This window comes from Megalobrama amblycephala, linkage group LG12, assembly GCF_018812025.1.
Source record: "Megalobrama amblycephala isolate DHTTF-2021 linkage group LG12, ASM1881202v1, whole genome shotgun sequence".
NCBI lineage: Eukaryota > Metazoa > Chordata > Actinopteri > Cypriniformes > Xenocyprididae > Megalobrama > Megalobrama amblycephala.
This window is the reverse complement of record NC_063055.1, coordinates 8,811,304-8,830,158: the sequence shown is the minus strand read 5'-3', so window position 1 is coordinate 8,830,158 and position 18,855 is coordinate 8,811,304. Positions and strand designations below refer to the sequence as shown.

Genomic DNA, 18,855 nt, shown 5'->3' with positions numbered 1-18,855 from the left:
TATATAAATCTCATTTGTTTAAAAGACCTCCGAAAAACAGGCGAATCTCAACATAACACCGACTGTTACGTAACAGTCGGGGTGTAAGCCCCCAATATTTGCATATGCCAGCCCATGATTGAGGCATTACACAAGGGGAGTTAGTATTACACAAGGGCAGAACGTCTGGATGTGCACTGCTGAATAATCAGACTAGGTAAGCAAGCAAGGAAAACAGCGAAAAATGGCAGATGGAGCAATAATAACTGACATGATCCATGATAACATGATATTTTTAGTGATATTTGTGAATTGTCTTTCTAAATGTTTCGTTAGCATGTTGCTAATGTACTGTTAAATGTGGTTAAAGTTACCATCGTTTCTTACTGTATTCACGGAGACCAGAGCCGTCGCCATTTTCATTTTTAAACACCTGCAGTCTGTATAATTCATAAACACAACTTCATTCTTTATAAATCTCTCCAACAGTGTGTAATGTTAGCCGTTAGCCACGGATCACAGCCTCAAACTTATTCAATATCAAATGTAAACACCCAAATAAATACAATACTCACATAATCCGACGCATGCATTCAGTATGCACGATGAACACTTTGTAAAGATCCATTTTGAGGGTTATATTAGCTGTGTAAACTTTGTTTATGCTGTGATAGAGTCGAGAGCTCTGGAGGGGGCGGAGAGCGCGAGCATTTAAAGGGACCGCAACCTGAAATCGGCTCGTTTCTAATTATGCCCCAAAATAGGCAGTTAAAAAAAATTAATAAAAAAAAAATCTATGGGGTATTTTGAGCTGAAACTTCACAGACACATTCAGGGGACACCTTAGACTTATATTACATCTTTTAAAAAAAAGTTCTAGGGCACCTTTAAAAAAAAACTTTAAACTTTGGGTTCGTTTTTTAGTTTGACGCACCGCGTTAAAAACTGGCCGACCAATGAGATTGCCGCTTTTGTTCACATGCCTGGAGCTGCTGAAGTTACAGTAAAACACCACTTGGTGGTGCTCAAGCACAAACCAGTCTTGCCGAGCACACATTGATACTAACCGTGCGTTCACACCGCCACTGGCGAGAGCGTCAAAGTGACAGGAAGTCATTAATTTTTTAATGTGAGCCGGCAGCGAGCTCCGGCGAGAGTGGCGCATCTTGGACGGCTCGAGAGGATTCCCATTGGTTGCCACAACTTGTCATTTACTTTGTCCCTCCTGCCGGTGGTGGTTTGAACGCACAGTACAGCGTTGTTGGCAGGGCAGATGTCATGTATATGCCATATATGCCATTTTATATTACTGTCAGGGAGTGAATTTGCACGTTCACTCGGTGCATCGCCAGTGAAAATCGCTTGGGTATGAACACGAAAATAGTCTCGAAAAACGTTGGCGATAAGTGCGTGCGATAATCGCCCCCGGGGTACGAGGCATAAGAATTCAATTAGAGCTCTACAATTCAATTACTAGCAAGAATTACAATTACAGAGCTCTCTAATTCAGTTCTTACTAGTAACAATTCCAATTAGAGAGCTCTACAAATGAATTATTATTAGTCATGTCTCCATTGACTTCCATTCATTTTTAATTACAGAGATCTACAATTCAATTGTTACTAGAAAGAATTACAATTAGAGAGCTCTCTAATTCAATTATCACTAACAACAACAATTAGAGAGTTCTCTAATTCAATACTTACTAGAAAAAAATGCAATTGCAGAGCAGTGTTGCCAGGTCCGCTGTTTTCCCACGGAATTGGGCTACTTTTACACTGTTGCCGTGGGTTATTTTTCATGCCCGTGTGTTGAAGCGACCCCAAATAACATGATATTTAGCCCCTGGAATGCAAATTGTACCAGGGGAACCCCGCCAAATATTTACTGTAGGACCCCCCATGAAATGCGATTGGGCAGGTTTTGTTGTGAAAATCTGGCAACCCTGTTGCAGAGCTCACTAATTATAATTGTTACTAGTAAGAATTGAATTCTTACTTGTAAAAATGCAATTACTACAAGTAACGCTGGGAACATTTTAAGCTAAAACAGCTTGCCATAGGGCTTGGGTGTGGAAACTAAGGCCTACATTAACTGCTCCACAATGCGGATGATTCATTTGTGAAATACTGTATGAATCGTAGCTGAAAGATACACACTGTTCATCTACAAAAAGCAGAGTAATACACAGGTAGAGTTTAATAATGAACCAAAGTGGTTATGAAATTCCAAATACATGTATGACTAAATAAAGTGAATATTTACTGGTTATTTAGAATAAAGGCCCATTCACACAAAGAACGACAACTATAAAGATAACTATAATGATAACTGTTAGCGTTCACACCAGCAGACGGTATTGTTCTGTTTATATAATAAGCGTACGCTGCTGCTACGTCGTCTGCCGCTTTAAATGAAAATATTCTTAAAGCGATTGCAAAGATATAGTTTCTCTCTGCCGTCATTGTGGTAGTTGTGGTGTGAACTATGTTACTGTTTTATATTTAGAACTGTCTTTATTATTAACATTATAGTTATCGTTCTTGTTGTGAACGTGCCTTAAATCTGTACTAAGCATATTAAAATATCTTGCTATGTTAAAAATACAGTACTTGTCATATCACTACAGCCCCCACACTAGCTGCTTTTATTTTTATATGATTTTTAATGTTGTACCATTCATTTATCTACTATGATGCTCCCCCCCCAAAAAAATAAAAAAAATTGCATGGTACTTCAAATACCACAGTACTACTATGACACATGTCCAAAAACATGGTACGTTTTTGCTAGTATAAGCACTATACTAACCAACTAAAGCAGTGATCAAGACATCTGTTAACATAAATATAACAATGTTTATTTCATGACCATTAGTCTATTAAAAAGTAAGGTATTTGCTGTAAATCAACAAAACAACAAAATCCTGGTCAAAGTACAAATAATACATGTATGTAAATGTGGTTGCACTGACAGACATCACTTTCTTCATCTATGTGTGTATTGCAGCTGTGGTTGACCTCAGGGCGACCCTGGTGAACGGATGATGTTTTTTAAAAAAAAAAAAAAGGAGGAACACAAATACACAGAAACCCACTTAAATAACATTCACAACAGGATTAAAACATTACCAAATAAAAGTCTCGCACCAAAAGACTAAAATACAAGCAACTGCTCAGAGGTAGATGCAAAACTATAATGTGTTTTGAGAAATATACATGGAGCTTGGCCACTCGGTTCATATTCTACCCTTGGAAGCACCCGAAACACAACTGCAGGGTTAAAATCCATTGTTTAGCAATAGAAATATGTCAAAAATCCAGTTTCCTCTGAAACAAATTGGCATGAAGGTAAAAAAAATATATATATAATGACTGATTTTGGTATGAGAAACAATCAGGAATATGAAATTGCATCTTTGTTGAGTTTGATGCTATGAACAATTTACTTACAAACAAAATATGATTTACACGGGAGGCTAAAAAATATAAAAATCGCTGAGTCCAACTTTTACTGTGCATAGGAGTATAACGACAGTGGCAAATAAAAGGCACAAAAAATAAATGAGCACAGGTTATCATAGTTACTAAAGTATTTAGACCACAAACACAATTTTTTAAGTTTTAATAATCTATTATTAAGGGTTCATATATGTACAGTGTAACTCATAACCATTCTAGACGTCTGTCTTGGCCCCAGTTATTATTAGGAAAACATGGCACTATCAAAATACTGTTTGTAATACAGTTTTTATCATTTAGTGACATGGGCATACCTAAATAATAATAATAATTCTTTCCAAAACACTACAAACACAAAGAAACATATGCATAGAAAGAAAAACAATACATACTGTATAAATTAGTTAACCGAGTGACATCAGATGAGAGGCTGAAATAGCATTATACGAACAGGATTTGTAAATGTGAATTTCTTGACGTTTCTGCAATATAGATGGAAACTCCTGTGGCTTGTTTTTCATGTCATAATGTTATCTCTTACCTCTCTGAAAGCTCTCTGCTCCTCTCAGAAAACAACACAGCTTTGTACTGGCAACAGTGATGTGTACTGGTGTGTAAGTTTAAATTCGTTTAATTTAGCAGTGAACGGCTGCAAAGTTCACAATTAATACCTATAGCATTCTGTAATTAGATAATTACATTCAGATGGATCGTTGGTTGTTAACGGAATAAATTAAACACTGCTGGCCAAAAAAAACAAAACTAAAACAAAAACAAAACAAAAACTGAAAAATAAAACAACTTTGAACATTCATAGCAGATCTTCTATTCTTTGACTTGCAAGCAAACTATGGCAAAACAAAACTGGTCATCTAACATTGTAATACTGACAACTGAATGGAGTTATAACAGTAGGATGTCTATTCTTTTTAATATTCCCTTTCGTCCTTCAAATATTCTCTCTTCATTACGACAACAAAGTTTGTAACTGCAGCCATTTGGGCTCAGTCTCTGTGAGTTGTGTTTTACATTCACTGAAGTGCGTGACCTACTGGAGATGTTTGAGGAACGGGTGTTAATGGTGATTTTTGCTGTCTGCCTGAACTCTGGATGGAGATGGTGGCTGGATGCTGAAGACACGGATGTTTAAGTGTGTGGCGATCTGGTTACAGACACTCACGCAGTACCGCACCAGATCAAACGCTGACAGCACCTACGAACAGAAAGGGAAAAAAGTTAAAGTATGTCAAATGCATTTTTGATACTGCAAGATGAAAAATTTAACAGCAGCAAATCGTTTGAGCTTTTTAGGAGGTATGCTTTTAGAGGTTAAATAAAGGTGAAGATCATGCAAGAGCCATGATCTACACTTTCATACCATAGTTTGACTATATATTTACATATCTGATTTCTGTTGGGTGCCGAAATGAAACGGCAATTACCATATTTGCATTTCAGCTCTGGCTTCCTTGGCGCTTGATACACAGAGGCCCTGTTTCCACCTGGTATTAAGATGCGATTTGGTCGATCGGATCACGAGTAGACGAGGTAGACACATTCCCGTTTACACCTGGTATTATAATCTGTCACTTTAAACCACTTCTGTCCTGATTTCTTCGAGGGGAGGGTCTATGGGTGGGTAAATGTATGGGTTTTGTCAGATCTTTCGTCTAATGGACAAAATAAACTCGCGCAATTTACATATGAACGCACCCATGACGACAGAAAAACATATAGAGAATGGCTGCATTCGTTTCGGCTCTGATAGCTGTAAGACTGGCTGAACACAGTGAGTGCATGTTAGAAATCAGGAATGGCGAGAGAACATTGTGCTTGGTACATTTTCTGTCTTCAAATCAAACTTGGGTCTTTAGCCCAAGTTTAAATCCCGTCTAGTTAGCACACTTCCCATAATGTTGACACGTTAGGTCAGTAGGCGTCTTTTGTGCTGTTCGAACACATTCGACCACATGAGCGTTTCCACTACGAAAGCAATCCGGTAGAATGCGTTTTCAACTACCTCTAGAAGTGGTCGAAAGTGGACAAGCTCAATTCATTTTTTACCCTATTTACAGCTGTTTTTAGCGTCGTCCACTTGTGATCCGATCGACCAAAATGCATCTTAATACCAAGTTAAAACAGGGCCTTCCAGAGGAAGTCGAAAACGCATTTGACCGGACTGCTTTCATAGTGTAGACACTCATGAGGTCAAATGTATTGGAACAGCCACAAATGACCGCCTAATCTCAGCCTACTGACTTAACGCGTAAACATTATGGGAAGCGTACTAGCCAGACGGGATTTAAACTTTGTCGGCTGAAGACCCAAGTTTGGTTTGAAAACAAAAAACGTACCAAGCAAAATGTTCTCTCACCATTCCTGATTTCTAACACACACTCACCGCGTTTGGTCTTTCGGCTATCAGAGCAGAAACAAAAGCTGATGCTCCCCGTATGTTTTGCTGTCATCTTCGGTGCATTCATATGTAAATTGCGCAAGCTTATTTTGTCCATTAGACGAAAGATCTGAAAAAACCCATACATTTACCCACCCATAGGCCCTCTCCTCGAAAAAATCAGGACAAATGTGGTCGAAAGGATTAAAACGGGTATGTGTCTTCCTCGTCTACTTGTGATCCGATCAACCAAAAGGCATCTTAATACCAGGTGGAAACAGGGCCAGAGATACGAACAGTAATGGTGGCGTCAGTTTTACCGTATCAATTAGAGCGCGAGTCCTCATACTTTGGAAGTGCATCCAAAGTGGATATGCTTTGTGGAGCGTCTTCACGAACCAAACACTTTCAAGTCTCTGTTACAATTAGGGTTTGAGGGCGGGTAAAAGTAGACTTTGTTTGTGGGTTTCAGAGCATTTACATTCACAAATAGCTATATTATACACTACATGCAAGGTAATAACTGAAAAAGCATCAATTTTGATATCATGTTGTCTTTAATGTGCCTTTAGTTGTGACGCCACACCATGACTGTCTCTGAATGACCTTTAATAACTAGTCTCAGTAAACCGTAAAAGTAGCTTTGCGATGTGAAAATCAAAATATGTCTACATACTACACTGAGCTCTTTATTTCAAAAGAGCAAGGAAAACGTACCAGAGCGACCCACAGAAGACAGTACTCATTAATGAAACTGTTGAAGTACTGATTCAGAAACAGCAGCGCTGGTCCGGTGAAGGCCAGGTCATTACGCTGCATTTCACTTTTCGTCATATGAGCAACCTGGAAAACAAAACAGATGTGATTTTAGTGACATTTAGATTAACTGATACTAATGCGGTTTGAGTCTGACAGATGTTTAAAGATATGAACTACAGACAACAACGTCAAGTATTTATGCTAAAATGTGCAGAAAATCATACTAACTACAATTTTATGCTTGCAATTTTATGTAAGCCATAATTCTTCCTACCAGTTATAAAAACCAAGCTAAGACCAAAAGTTCAAGTAGAGGTATACCAATAAACTGCCAGTAGAATTCATAAGTGTTAGGAACAATTTATTATACTACTTATTTAGCAAAGCTGAAATAAATACAATATACTGATGTCATTCATGATCTTACCACCAGTCTGTTGGTGAGTTTGGCTGAAACACACCCAAACGCTAAGATGTACAGACAGGGATGTCTCTCAAAGAGCTGCACAGATGACTTCTTATAGATCATTAGAGCAAGTGTGATGACCACTCCTATATGAAAGGATGGAGACAAAACGCTTGTTCCCTAATAAAAAAAGAAAAACAGTTGTGTCACTAATTTAGACTTCATTTAGTAAATTTTTTTTTTTTAATTTAATGTACATTATGTTTCTATAATAAACAAATCAAATGCCTGATACATGCTAATTTTTTTTTTTTTTTTAAATAATTATCAAATTTTATTTAAATTTAAAAAGCCGGTTACTTGTAAAATTAAACAGAATTAAAATTAAATAACAGAAAATTATTATAGACAGTGTTTGTCATTATGCAGTTATTTTTCATTTTCATCTTTTGCATTTTTTGTACACAATTTAGCTTTAACTCACCGCAATAGTGGATCCATTTTTGCCCATTCCGCCTGTGAAAATAACCCGGAAGTAGTTTGTGCAGGAGAAAATGGCACCCAGAAGAGTGAAAAGGGCCGGTATTATTTTAGCCTGGATATTTATCACAGGGATCTGAAAGATTAAAAATAAATCTCTAATTTCCTGCTTCATTATATATATGAGTCTTTTTCACTCTGAAGGCCCGCTCACACCAAGGACGATAACTATAATGAAAACAATCAAGATAATAGTTCTAAAAATCATTAAAAAAATAGCAGAGTTCCCACCACAACTATAACGATAACAGAAGAGAGAAGCAATATCATTGGAATCACTTTCAGAACGATTTTTTCCAGCTGATGAATGATAAAAACATTGACAGACTGTCAGAATCCACCAGACTTTAAAGAGCTCGAGCATTTAAAGCGGCAGCCGACAAAACTAAACTGCACTTATAGTGCTGGTGTGGACGCCAATATCATTATAGTTATCATTCTTTGTGTGAACGGGCCTTAAATGTTTAAAATGTAAGGGATTCTGCATTTCACTGAACACATGCAGCATGCTAGAGATTTCCTGACCATGATATATAGATTTAGCACATTTGTCCTTGAGCATTTGCTCTAATCATGTGATCAAAATATGAAAGAATTAAGATTGATTTAAATTACCACAGATTTCCAAAAAGCTGTTCCTCCAATGGCAGCCAGTAAGTATATGATTATAATGAAGATTTGTACCTCAGTCACATCAATTCTGCACAAGCAGAGAGCAAAGAGTGATTAAAAGAAGAAATAAAGTTAGTTATGTAATAATTTTATTCCGATCAAGCATTTTTCTTTCTTTCTGAAGTGCTTTATCAACAGTACCGCAGCTGTCTGAAAACTGCTGGTTTCCCATGAGTAGACCAGACCGTTTGAATATAATATTGGGTAACACTCTTTAGATTAGGGAACACATTTTCACTATTAACTAGGAGTTTACCCCTCGATAAACTCCTAATTACTGCTTACTGATAGTAATAAGTAAGATAGTTGTTGTATGTTAACGTATGGGGTAGAGTTAAAAGATGTAGGATATGGTCATGCAGAAAAAGGCATTAATATGTGCTTTTAAGTACAAATAAACAGCCAATATGCTAGTAATATGCATGCTAATAAGCAACTAGTTAACAGTGAACAGTGCTCCCTAATCTAAATCTTTGTGTACTGTGTCTGAATGTGAAGTACAGGAGCCATGAACTAGGATTAAAAGGAGAGTTTTCACTCACATGCCAAAGCGCAGCGTTCCAGAAACGTACGTCTGCCAGTGGGCACAATAAAACATGAACATGCCCACAAAACAACAGAAAAACATCCAGTCAGGTTGAGTACCCATCTGAACTGCTATACATGTGCCCAGGATCACAAACACTGCATCAGAGAAAGACAGAAAACAACAATAAAGGCTTCAGTAAGACATATATATTTTGTTTGCATGTACACATGCCCATCTATTTAGGGATGCACAGAAATCTTGCCAATGACCAAAAACTTCCTTTAACATTGTATAACAGAATTATTGAGATGGAAAACAAAGCTGTGTATATTAGATCCATGCAATTATTGCCTTAATGTACTCGTTGTTTCTACTGAAAGGGTTAGTTTAACCAACTAGTTTGGGTTTAACCCAGAAATTATAAATTCTGTCATCATTACACACCTGACATCTTCGGAACACAAATTAAGATATTTTTGATGAAATCTGACAGCATTCTGTCTCTCCATTGACAGCTACGCAACTACCACTTTGACGCTTCAAAAAGTTCATTAAGAGATCGTGAAACTAATCCATATGAATTGGGGTCTAGTCCAAATTTTCTGAAGAGACTCGATTGCTTTATATGATGAACAGATTTAATTTAGGCTTTTTTTCACATATAAACAGGGTGCGATTTGTAGGGGGGGACGGGGGGATTTCCCCCCTTCTGGTCTATGTATCCCTGCCTCTGCTGAATTATTTTTATCCCCCCCGGGTGACTGTCCAATCAGCCGTTACACTGTGCTCGTGGCATGCACTCAAGAACTGCATGCGCAAAACGCGCCGGCGCACGCTGCATAATTACTTTATTTTAGTTTAAATAAAGTGCAAAAGAAACTATGAGCAATGACCATCATTGTTCTGTTGTAAGTTAAGTCATGAAATTACCAAACATGCGATTAAAGCTGCCTCAAAACTGTGCATGCATTTATTTGTTGACATGGTTTTAAATTGTTATCCAATTTGTTGGCCTTAAAATGTCTTAAAAATGCTCATATGTACACCAGGGAAATCTAAATTTTCTCAGCGGAGCATGCCCCCGTACCCCCCTAGCAAACAACATTTTCTGACCTAAGTAATTATAAAACCCTGCGTACGGCACAGCTTATATTCAATCTAATGAAATCTGAGGTAATGCGTATTTCTCCAAATGTGCACACTTTTGGACTTAAAGTTTATATGTGTATGCACTGTGATCAAAAATAAATGGGACCAAACATGATTGAATGTAAAGGTTTGTGTCTCATTATTCTATTAATAACTACCGATTGATTTTGCATTTCTATCAGAAATTAAGAATTATTATCGTCATTGTAGTGGTGCAAGTATCTAAGCTAATACTTCAAATCTCTAGGTTAAATCATAAGATTTTTTTGTAAAAATGTTTCTGTAACAGCTGCCAAAAATAGTATATAGCTCTACTGTGGTTTTTAACAAATTTAAAAAAAATTTTTTTTCAAAACATCCCCCACTCTGTTTTTTTCACAAATCGCACCCTGCATATAAACATTCATCAACTCACACATCAGTTGTGGTAAACAGAAGCTCAAGAATGCTTGCTTGACATGCGAGAACCAATGAGGTTCATTCTCATGTTATACAGTACATTTGAGCTTCTGTAAGAGGTTTGTTCTCGCGCATCAAGCAGGTTCAGTTCAGCTTCTGTTTATGTTCGCTGATCAATGTTTATATGTGAATAAAAGCCTAAATTCAATCTGTTCATCATATAAAACAATCGAGTCTCTTCAGAAAATTTGGACTAAACTGCTCAATTCATATGGATTAATTTTACAATCTCTTTATGAACTTTTTGAAGCGTCAAAGTGGTAGTTGCGTAGCTGTCAACGGAGAGTACAGAACTGGCTCAGATTTTATTAAAAATATCTTCATTTGTGTTCTGAAGATGAACAAAAGTCTTATGGGTTAGGAACAACATGAGGGTGAGTAAATGATCACAGAGTTTTCATTTTTGGCTGAACTAACCCTTCAAATGTATACATGATATTAGCTAACTGCATGATTTGTATTATCTTAGAACTGTACATTTCTACCATATGGACACTACTTTGACAGTGTCACCTCTGATTACAGATTACATTTTCTGTAAAGCTTTTTTTTAATGATATGTGCACTATTCAAATAAATGTGAATAAAATTGAATTAGATCTATTAAAACTGTTTGATGGAAAAGAATCTGCAAAATTATTTTTCCACAATATTTAAAAAAAAATAATAAAAAGTCTAGATGTTAGTATTGCCAAGAAATATCTTATAATATAATTATAATAGAATCTGACTGTATTTGTATACACAAACATGAGCAGACCTGTAGAAAGGGAGTCACAGCCATGATCAAACAGCTCGCCAAGTGGTGTGCTGCTATTGGTTCGTCGTGCCTGTTTCCCATCTATGGCATCCAATGATTGGTAGATAAACAGACCCAAAGCACAGGCTAAGTATGCCCACGTTGGTGCCTGAAAAAGACAGCTAAATTTAAATAAAAATGGCTTAAGTTTCTATCCACTTGGATGTTTTTCAATGTGAGCATTGTGAGCCAATGTACAAGATACAACTTCATACTTAGTGCCAAAATGGTGTGCATAAAGTTGTTCTTTTATCTCTAATAAATACTAATGGTACGTGGAGAGAGAGTGTCATATTGCAGACTTTAGTAATCTGGTTGTTTTCCATAAGACTGTTACAGCTGACAGAACAAGCTGTTTGACAATACACAGGATCTTATTGCACTGTTTAAACAGACCACAGGTATTATCTCCTCAGTAGAGCTCAGAATATACTAAATTATGGACTTCATAGACTACATGTGAGGCAGGGTAAGAAGTAAAGCCAAGACTTTACTGCAATCACTACTAAATATTCATAATTACACTAAAACTGATATAAAAAGACCACATCCTAATGGTGATTATTTCAATAGTTCATGTCCTAATGGTGACCCCTACAACAATTTAATATTTCTAATGAAACTAAAACATAAAAGGACAAAAAATAAGACGGTGTGCTAAGGGTGACCACTGCAACAGAAGTTAAATATCTGTAATTAAATAAAACTGATTATAAATCATCAAAAAGGTCATGTCCTAATGGTAACCACTGTAATAGCTACTAAACAATCACAATAAGATTAAAATCGATCTAAACAAGCTAAAAAGACCATATTCTTATGGTGACTACTGTAATAGCTACTACATATTCATAAGTGGACTGAACTAATATATAAAAATAAACAAAAAGACAATTTTTTTTAATTATGAATAATTATTCATAATTATTAGACTAAATCAACAACAAATCAATCAACAACAAAAAATTCCCTAATAGTGACCACTGCACTAGCTGTTTGTTAAATATCCATAAATACAATAAAACAGATTCAAATCAAAGAAAAAGTCCAAATTTTTAAGCTAACTACTGTAAAAGCTACTAAATATTCATAATTGAACTGAACTGATATAAAAATAATAAATAAAAAAAACATGTCCTAAATGGTGACCACTGCAACAGCTACTAAATATTCATAATTAGATCTGATTTAAAAAATAAAAAAGTCCTGATAATGACCACTGCAAATTACTACTTATTTTGAATTAGAATAAACTGATATTAAAACTAGCAACTACTGGTGCTACTGGTGACTTCCGTAACAGCTACTACATATTTATAATTGCATTAAAACTGATATTAAAATGAACGAATACGACTAAGACCCAATGGTGACCACTGCAACTGCTGCTAAATATTGATAATTAGATTAAAACTTATATTAAATGTATTAATAATAATTAAAACATCTGCCAAGAATTCTGCTAAACTCCTTTAAACTGAATTATATGACGATATCCTGCATTATACCACTGTTAGTAGGTGAAAATAAAATTAATGAGTTGATTTGTAGTCAATCCATTTAAACCAATAATGGAATATAGTGAAACAGTGATCATTTAAGTAAAGCATATGCATACCTGTTCGGTGGCAGTAGGGCAGTAGTATGCCAGTATCAGAGTGCTGACAATATTGGTAGCGAGTCCCACTATAGTGATGAGGTTCGGAGCCATCCAGAGAGGCACTTTGCTCACCAGCCAACACCAGTATCCCTGCATGAAGGGCTCCATGAGGGAGCGTCCCTCACTGCTGTACTGATGATCCTCCAGCCTTTTCAGCTGCTGCCGGGACAGACGGGATACGGGAAGCTCCATCAGTTTGGTCAGGAGACTGGAGCCCTCTTCTGCAGCTGCCGCGGTCGGGTCACGGGCCACGGAGGAACTGGTGTCAGAATCTGGCCGAGCCCGGACAGGTCTCTTGTGTGAGCTCATGTTTTTCTGGGGATCTGTGTGTGTGTGGTGAGTGCCGAATCCACAATGAGATTATGGGATTAGATCTATGGGAACACAACCATTAGCATGCAGAAATTATTATGGAACAACTCTGACTACTAATGGAAAACAGGAATTTATAATTAACAAAATGTTTTTGTGCGGTGGTGTAATAGTTAACTGCTATTTAGTAAATGATTTCCAGAAAGAGCAAGTTAAACTAAGATCTGGAATAATCTAAAGTTAAACGTATTGCTCAGGGACAACAGAGAATATATATATATATATATATATATATATATATATATATATATATATATATATATATAGTGAAAAATGTAAAATGGTTTTACATATTAGATGGCACAATAAAAAAATCATCTAGTCTTTAGCTGGTCTTAAAATTAGGTAAATACAACCTCGGATGAACAACAACACATGACATTACACTGTGTCATTATTTATTTAACAAAATTCAATAGCATGTAGAACCACCTTTAGCAGCGATAACTTGAAGTAATCGTTTTCTGTATGTCTTTTATCAGTCTCTCAGATCACTGTGGATGAATTTTGGCCCACTCTTTGTTTATGCACAGCTCTCTCAAGGTCCCGCCACAGCATTTCAATCAGGTTGAGGTCTGGACTTTGAATGGCCTATTGCAACATCTTGATTCTTTTCTTTTTAGCCATTCTGTTCTAGATTTGCTGTTGTTCTTGGGATCATTGTCCTGTTGCATGGCCCAATTTCGGCCAAGCTTTAGCCGTCGGACAGATCGCCTCACATTTGACTCTAAAATACTTTGGAGGAGTTCATGGTCGACTCAATGACTGCGAGGTGCCCAGGTCCTGTGGCTGCAAAACAAGCCCATCACCCCTCCATCACCGTGCTTGACAGTGCTATGAGGTGTTTGTGCTGATGTACTATGTTTGGTTTTCACCAAATGTGGCATAGTACATTATGGCCAAACATCTCTACTTTGGTCTCATCTGTCCAAAGGACGCCGTTCCAGAAGTCTTGTTTAGATGCAATATTGCAAACCTAAACCATGCTGCCATGTTCTTTTTAGAGAGAAGAGGCTTTCTCCTGGCAACCTTTCCAAACAAGCCATACTTGTCCAGTCTTTTTCCTAATTGTATGGCCTTGAACTCTCTAACCATGGCAGTTGTGGCCTAACGGTTAGAGAGTCAGACTGGTAACCCAAAGGCTGTGGTTTTGATTTTCAATACCGGAAGGAAATGACTTGAGGTGCCCTTGAGCAAGATACTTAACCCCCAATTGCTCCTCAGGTGCCACAGCAAAATGGCTGCCCACTGCTCCAGAGGGGTGTGTGTGTGTGCACGCATTTTTGTGAAATATCAGGACACAAATGTGTATAATGACATGGGTATGACATAGGTATTACAAAAAGAGGTGACTTATGAGGACATTACGCCATGTCCCCACTTTTCAAAAGGCTAATAAATCATACAGAATGAGTTTTTGTGAGAAAGTAAAAGTGTGCACAGTTTCCTGTGGTGGTTAGGTTTAGGGGTAATGAAGTGGATAGTAAATAGTTTGTACAGTATAAAAACCATTACGCCTATGGAATGTCCCCACAATTCAAAAAAACGAACGTGTTAACTACTCACTACTCCTAATGTGTGTGCACTGGACAGGTTAAATGCAGAGGAAAATTTTAGAGTATGGGTTACCATACTTGGCCATGACATGTTACTTTCACTTTCACACTTCTTCACTTTCATTTTAACATTTAACATGTTAACTGAGGCCTGTAGAGTCTGAGATGTAGTTTTTGGTTTTATTGCAGTTTCTCTGAGCATTGCACGGTCTGACCTTGGGGTGAATTTGCTGGGACGTCCACTCCTGGCAACTGTCTTGAATGTTGTCCACTAGTGAATAATCTTCCTCAATGTGGAATGATGGACTTCAGATTGCTTGGAAATGGCCTTGTAAGCCTTCCTAGATTGATGGGCAGCAACAATTGCTTCTCTAAGATCACTGCTGATGTCTTTCCTCCTTGACATTGTGTCAACACACACCTGAATGCCCCAGACAAGCAAACTGCCAAAACTTCTGCTTTTATAGAGTTGGTCACGATTGCTGATGATCAATTAATCAATGAGATTTGATTAGCAGTGCCTGACTGTTACTTACCCTCTTAATTCCTATGGAAGCAGTAAGGCTGTACTTACTTTGTCACACATGGCTTCTCCATTTTGACCTAGTTTTTGTTAAATAAATAATGACACAGTGTGATATGTCATGTGTTGTTGTTTATCTGAGGTTGTATTTACCTAATTTTAAGACCAGCCAAGGACCAGATGATTTTGTCCTGATACGTTTTATATATATGATGTGGAGGTTTCAAATTTCAATATCTTATTTAGAATACAACATAGATGACATATCAAATGTTTAAACTGAGAAAATGTATCATTTTAATGGAAAAATTAGTTGATTTTAAATTTCATGGCATCAACACATCTCAAAAAAGTTGGGACAAGGCCATGTTTACCACTGTGTGGCATCCCCTCTTCTTTTTATAACAGTCTGCAAACGTCTGGGGACTGAGGAGACAAGTTGCTCAAGTTTAGGAATAGGAATGTTGTCCCATTCTTGTCTAATACAGGCTTCTAGTTGCTCAACTGTCTTAGGTTTTCTTTGTCGCATCTTCCCGCAGCCATGATGTTGTAATTGATGCAGTATGTGGTCTGGCATTGTCATGTTGGAAAATACAAGGTCTTCCCTGAAAGAGATGACGTCTGGATGGGAGCATATGTTGTTCTAGAACTTGGATATACCTTTCAGCATTGATGGTGCCTTTCCAGATGTGTAAACTGCCCATGCCACACGCACTCATGCAACCCCATACCATCAGAGATGCAGGCTTCTGAACTGAGCGCTGATAACAACTTGGGTTGTCCTTGTCCTCTTTAGTGCGGATGACATGGCGTCCCAGTTTTCCAAAAAGAACTTCAAATTTTGATTTGTCTGACCACAGAACAGTTTTCCACTTTGCCACAGTTCATTTTAAATGATCCTTGGCCCCGAGAAAACGCCTGCGCTTCTGGATCATGTTTAGATATGGCTTCTTTTTTGACCTATAGAGTTTTAGCCGGCAACGGCGAATGGCACGGTGGATTGTGTTCACCGACAATGTTTTCTGGAAGTATTCCTGAGCCCATGTTGTGATTTTCATTACAGTAGCATTCCTGTATGTGATGCAGTGCCGTCTAAGGGCCCGAAGATCACGGGCATCCAGTATGGTTTTCCGGCCTTGACCCTTACGCACAGAGATTGTTCCAGATTCTCTGAATCTTTGGATGATATTATGCACTGTAGATGATGATAACTTCAAACTCTTTGCAATTTTTCTCTGAGAAACTCCTTTCTGATATTGCTCCACAATTTTTCGCCACAGCATTGGGGGAATTGGTGATCCTCTGCCCATCTTGACTTCTGAGAGACATTGCCACTCTGAGAGGCTCTTTTTATACCCAATCATGTTGCCAATTGACCTAATAAGTTGCAAATTGGTCCTCCAGCTGTTCCTTATATGTACATTTAACTTTTCCGGCCTCTTATTGCTACCTGTCCCAACTTTTTTGGAATGTGTAGCTCTCATGAAATCCAAAATGAGCCAATATTTGGCATGACATTTCAAAATGTCTCACTTTCAACATCTGATATATTATCTATATTCTATTGTGAACAAAATATAAGTTTATGAGATTTGTACATTATTGCATTCCTTTTTTATTCACAATTTGTACAGTGTCCCAACTTTTTTGGAATCGGGTTTGTATATATATATATATATATATATATATATATATATATATATATATATATATATATATATATATACACACACACACAATTAATGTTTAATTATAGTTATTTACCATGCTTTTTGTACTTTATTTTGAGGCCTGTTAAAATATTAAGCTAAAAAAGTATTTTGTCAACATTTATATTGAGATTACCTCACAGCCTTAAAACAAAGATAACATAATTTAATAGGATCTCCACAGACCTTATCAAATTTTACATACATTTTATATCAAGCAATATTATAAATGTGATATATAAATAATTATACAGTAAACACATTTTAGAGGCAGTGTGATTACTAAAATTAGGCTGTGCTCAACAATACATGCCATCCCAAAATACACCTGATACTGAAGAAAGAGGGCAGTTACAGGACAGAGAGATAAGAGAAATGATGCATTAGGATCTAATAAAACCAAACCCTTGCACTGTGGCAGTAATCTTAGTCATGATTTAGGAAGTACTCACCAGATGACTGTATTTATGAGATCTGTAACAGCCCATTAAAATATTTCTGCTGGATGATGACGTCAGCTTGATAACAATATGAGTGACGTCGTCAGCTTGATGGCGATCTGTCAAACGTGTCAGGCAATATTATAAATATGAAATACGTTTTTATACGTAATTATATTAAACACATTTTTAGAGGAAGCGTGATTAATAAAGTTCGGCTGTGAACAACAGTACCTTTGTTTACGTGGTGAAGATGTCTTCTCTCCTCGCAGCATTACACTGGAGATGCCCGTGTGATGCCAAAAGTTGAATTCTTAAATAAATTATAAATAATTTAGATGAGGAAATGCCAAGACGAACAAACGTTCACATCAACGGAGGAGACACTTTGGTGAAGGATCGTTAACCGACGGCGGCGCAAACGGCGTGGATGGGATGCAGAGGCGTGAAGAACGCCTTCCGGAAGTAGTAATTACAAAATAAAAGTAAAATATATAATTTAAATTACATTCATTTTTACATTAATAAGATGTGCTCATTTTTAATTCGGATTATTGAAATGTTTAATAATAATGAACACGCATTAATTAGTACAGAAATAATAAAAGAGTCGGTAAAGTTTCTTATAAATGTCAGCAACGTGTTCAAAAAAAAGTGAAATGTTTGGTTTAGAGCTTTTATTGTTCTTATACTGCCCTTATTGTTCTATATACTGCCTTATTTGCCCCAAATAAACAATTATCTACCCCAATTTTACTCTCTGCCAGACCTTCAGACTCTATCGCAGCTTTCATTGGCTAAGGACCGCCCAAGAGGACGTTTGACTGACATATAACAGAACCAATCACAGTTCGTGATTCATGTTTAGGGGCGTGAAAACGTAATGTCGATGTCCCTGCAATAACAGACCGGCGTGTATCTGTAAATGATTAATTCAAGAATGTTGTGCAAGTTTACTGCAACAATGGAGCCGCGAACTTCACATACTTTTGAAAATCCAGCGTTTAGTCGATCCTGGTAAGCGCTTGTAAACACGACCGCGTCCATTTAGCGTCACTGCATTTGTTTCCAGGCGGACCGTTAAAGAACGCGACTCACGCGTCTCTCGGACATCCTGTAGAATTCAACCAACCAGATGACGACTTGGAAACTCCTGAAGTGTTTCCAGTTAAGTGTACCATATGCACAAAGAATATACACTAAGCTCTTTGATATGCATATATACCTTCAGCCAACGGTCCGTGGGTGTGACGCTGAGGCTGAGACTACCCCAAGTTTTCTTTCCTTTTAGCTCACTGTAACAGGATCAAATGGGTAAACAGCGCCCCCTATGACAATAAGGTTAGAACTGCATCCACTCAAATGACTATCTATCTATCTATCTATCTATCTATCTATCTATCTATCTATCTATCTATCTATCTATCTATCTATCTATCTATCTATC

The 18,855-nt window shown here is 37.1% G+C and overlaps 1 protein-coding gene across 2 annotated transcripts; it reads right to left on the bottom strand.

Moving 5' to 3' along the window:
* Nucleotides 1-2,817: 2,817 nt before the first annotated feature.
* On the bottom strand, nt 2,818-18,176 carry cept1a (choline/ethanolamine phosphotransferase 1a). 2 transcript variants are annotated; one of them, XM_048211466.1, is made up of 10 exons: nt 17,643-18,176; nt 17,421-17,527; nt 12,767-13,131; nt 11,110-11,257; nt 8,755-8,896; nt 8,156-8,240; nt 7,485-7,616; nt 7,022-7,180; nt 6,553-6,678; nt 2,818-4,653 (listed from the first exon to the last, which is right to left on the bottom strand). In XM_048211466.1, the coding sequence occupies exons 3-10, from the start codon at nt 13,115-13,117 to the stop codon at nt 4,516-4,518; spliced, it is 1,281 nt and encodes a 426-aa protein (XP_048067423.1). In that variant the 5' UTR covers nt 13,118-13,131; nt 17,421-17,527; nt 17,643-18,176; the 3' UTR covers nt 2,818-4,515. The 2 variants fall into 2 exon arrangements, with proteins under 2 accessions (XP_048067423.1, XP_048067422.1); XM_048211465.1 differs by having other exon boundaries at nt 12,767-13,182; nt 17,643-18,172.
* Between the last annotated feature and the right edge of the window lie 679 nt (nt 18,177-18,855).

Excerpts from the sequence above, each read along its gene's own strand:
- cept1a (XM_048211466.1), bottom strand. The coding sequence starts at position 13,117 with ATGAGCTCACACAAGAGACCTGTCCGGGCTCGGCCAGATTCTGACACC. Across the intron at positions 7,181-7,484 it reads AAAATGGATCCACTATTGCG|GGAACAAGCGTTTTGTCTCC; the intron begins GTGAGTTAAAGC and ends TTTTTTTATTAG. Across the intron at positions 6,679-7,021 it reads AACTCACCAACAGACTGGTG|GTTGCTCATATGACGAAAAG; the intron begins GTAAGATCATGA and ends TTTGTTTTCCAG.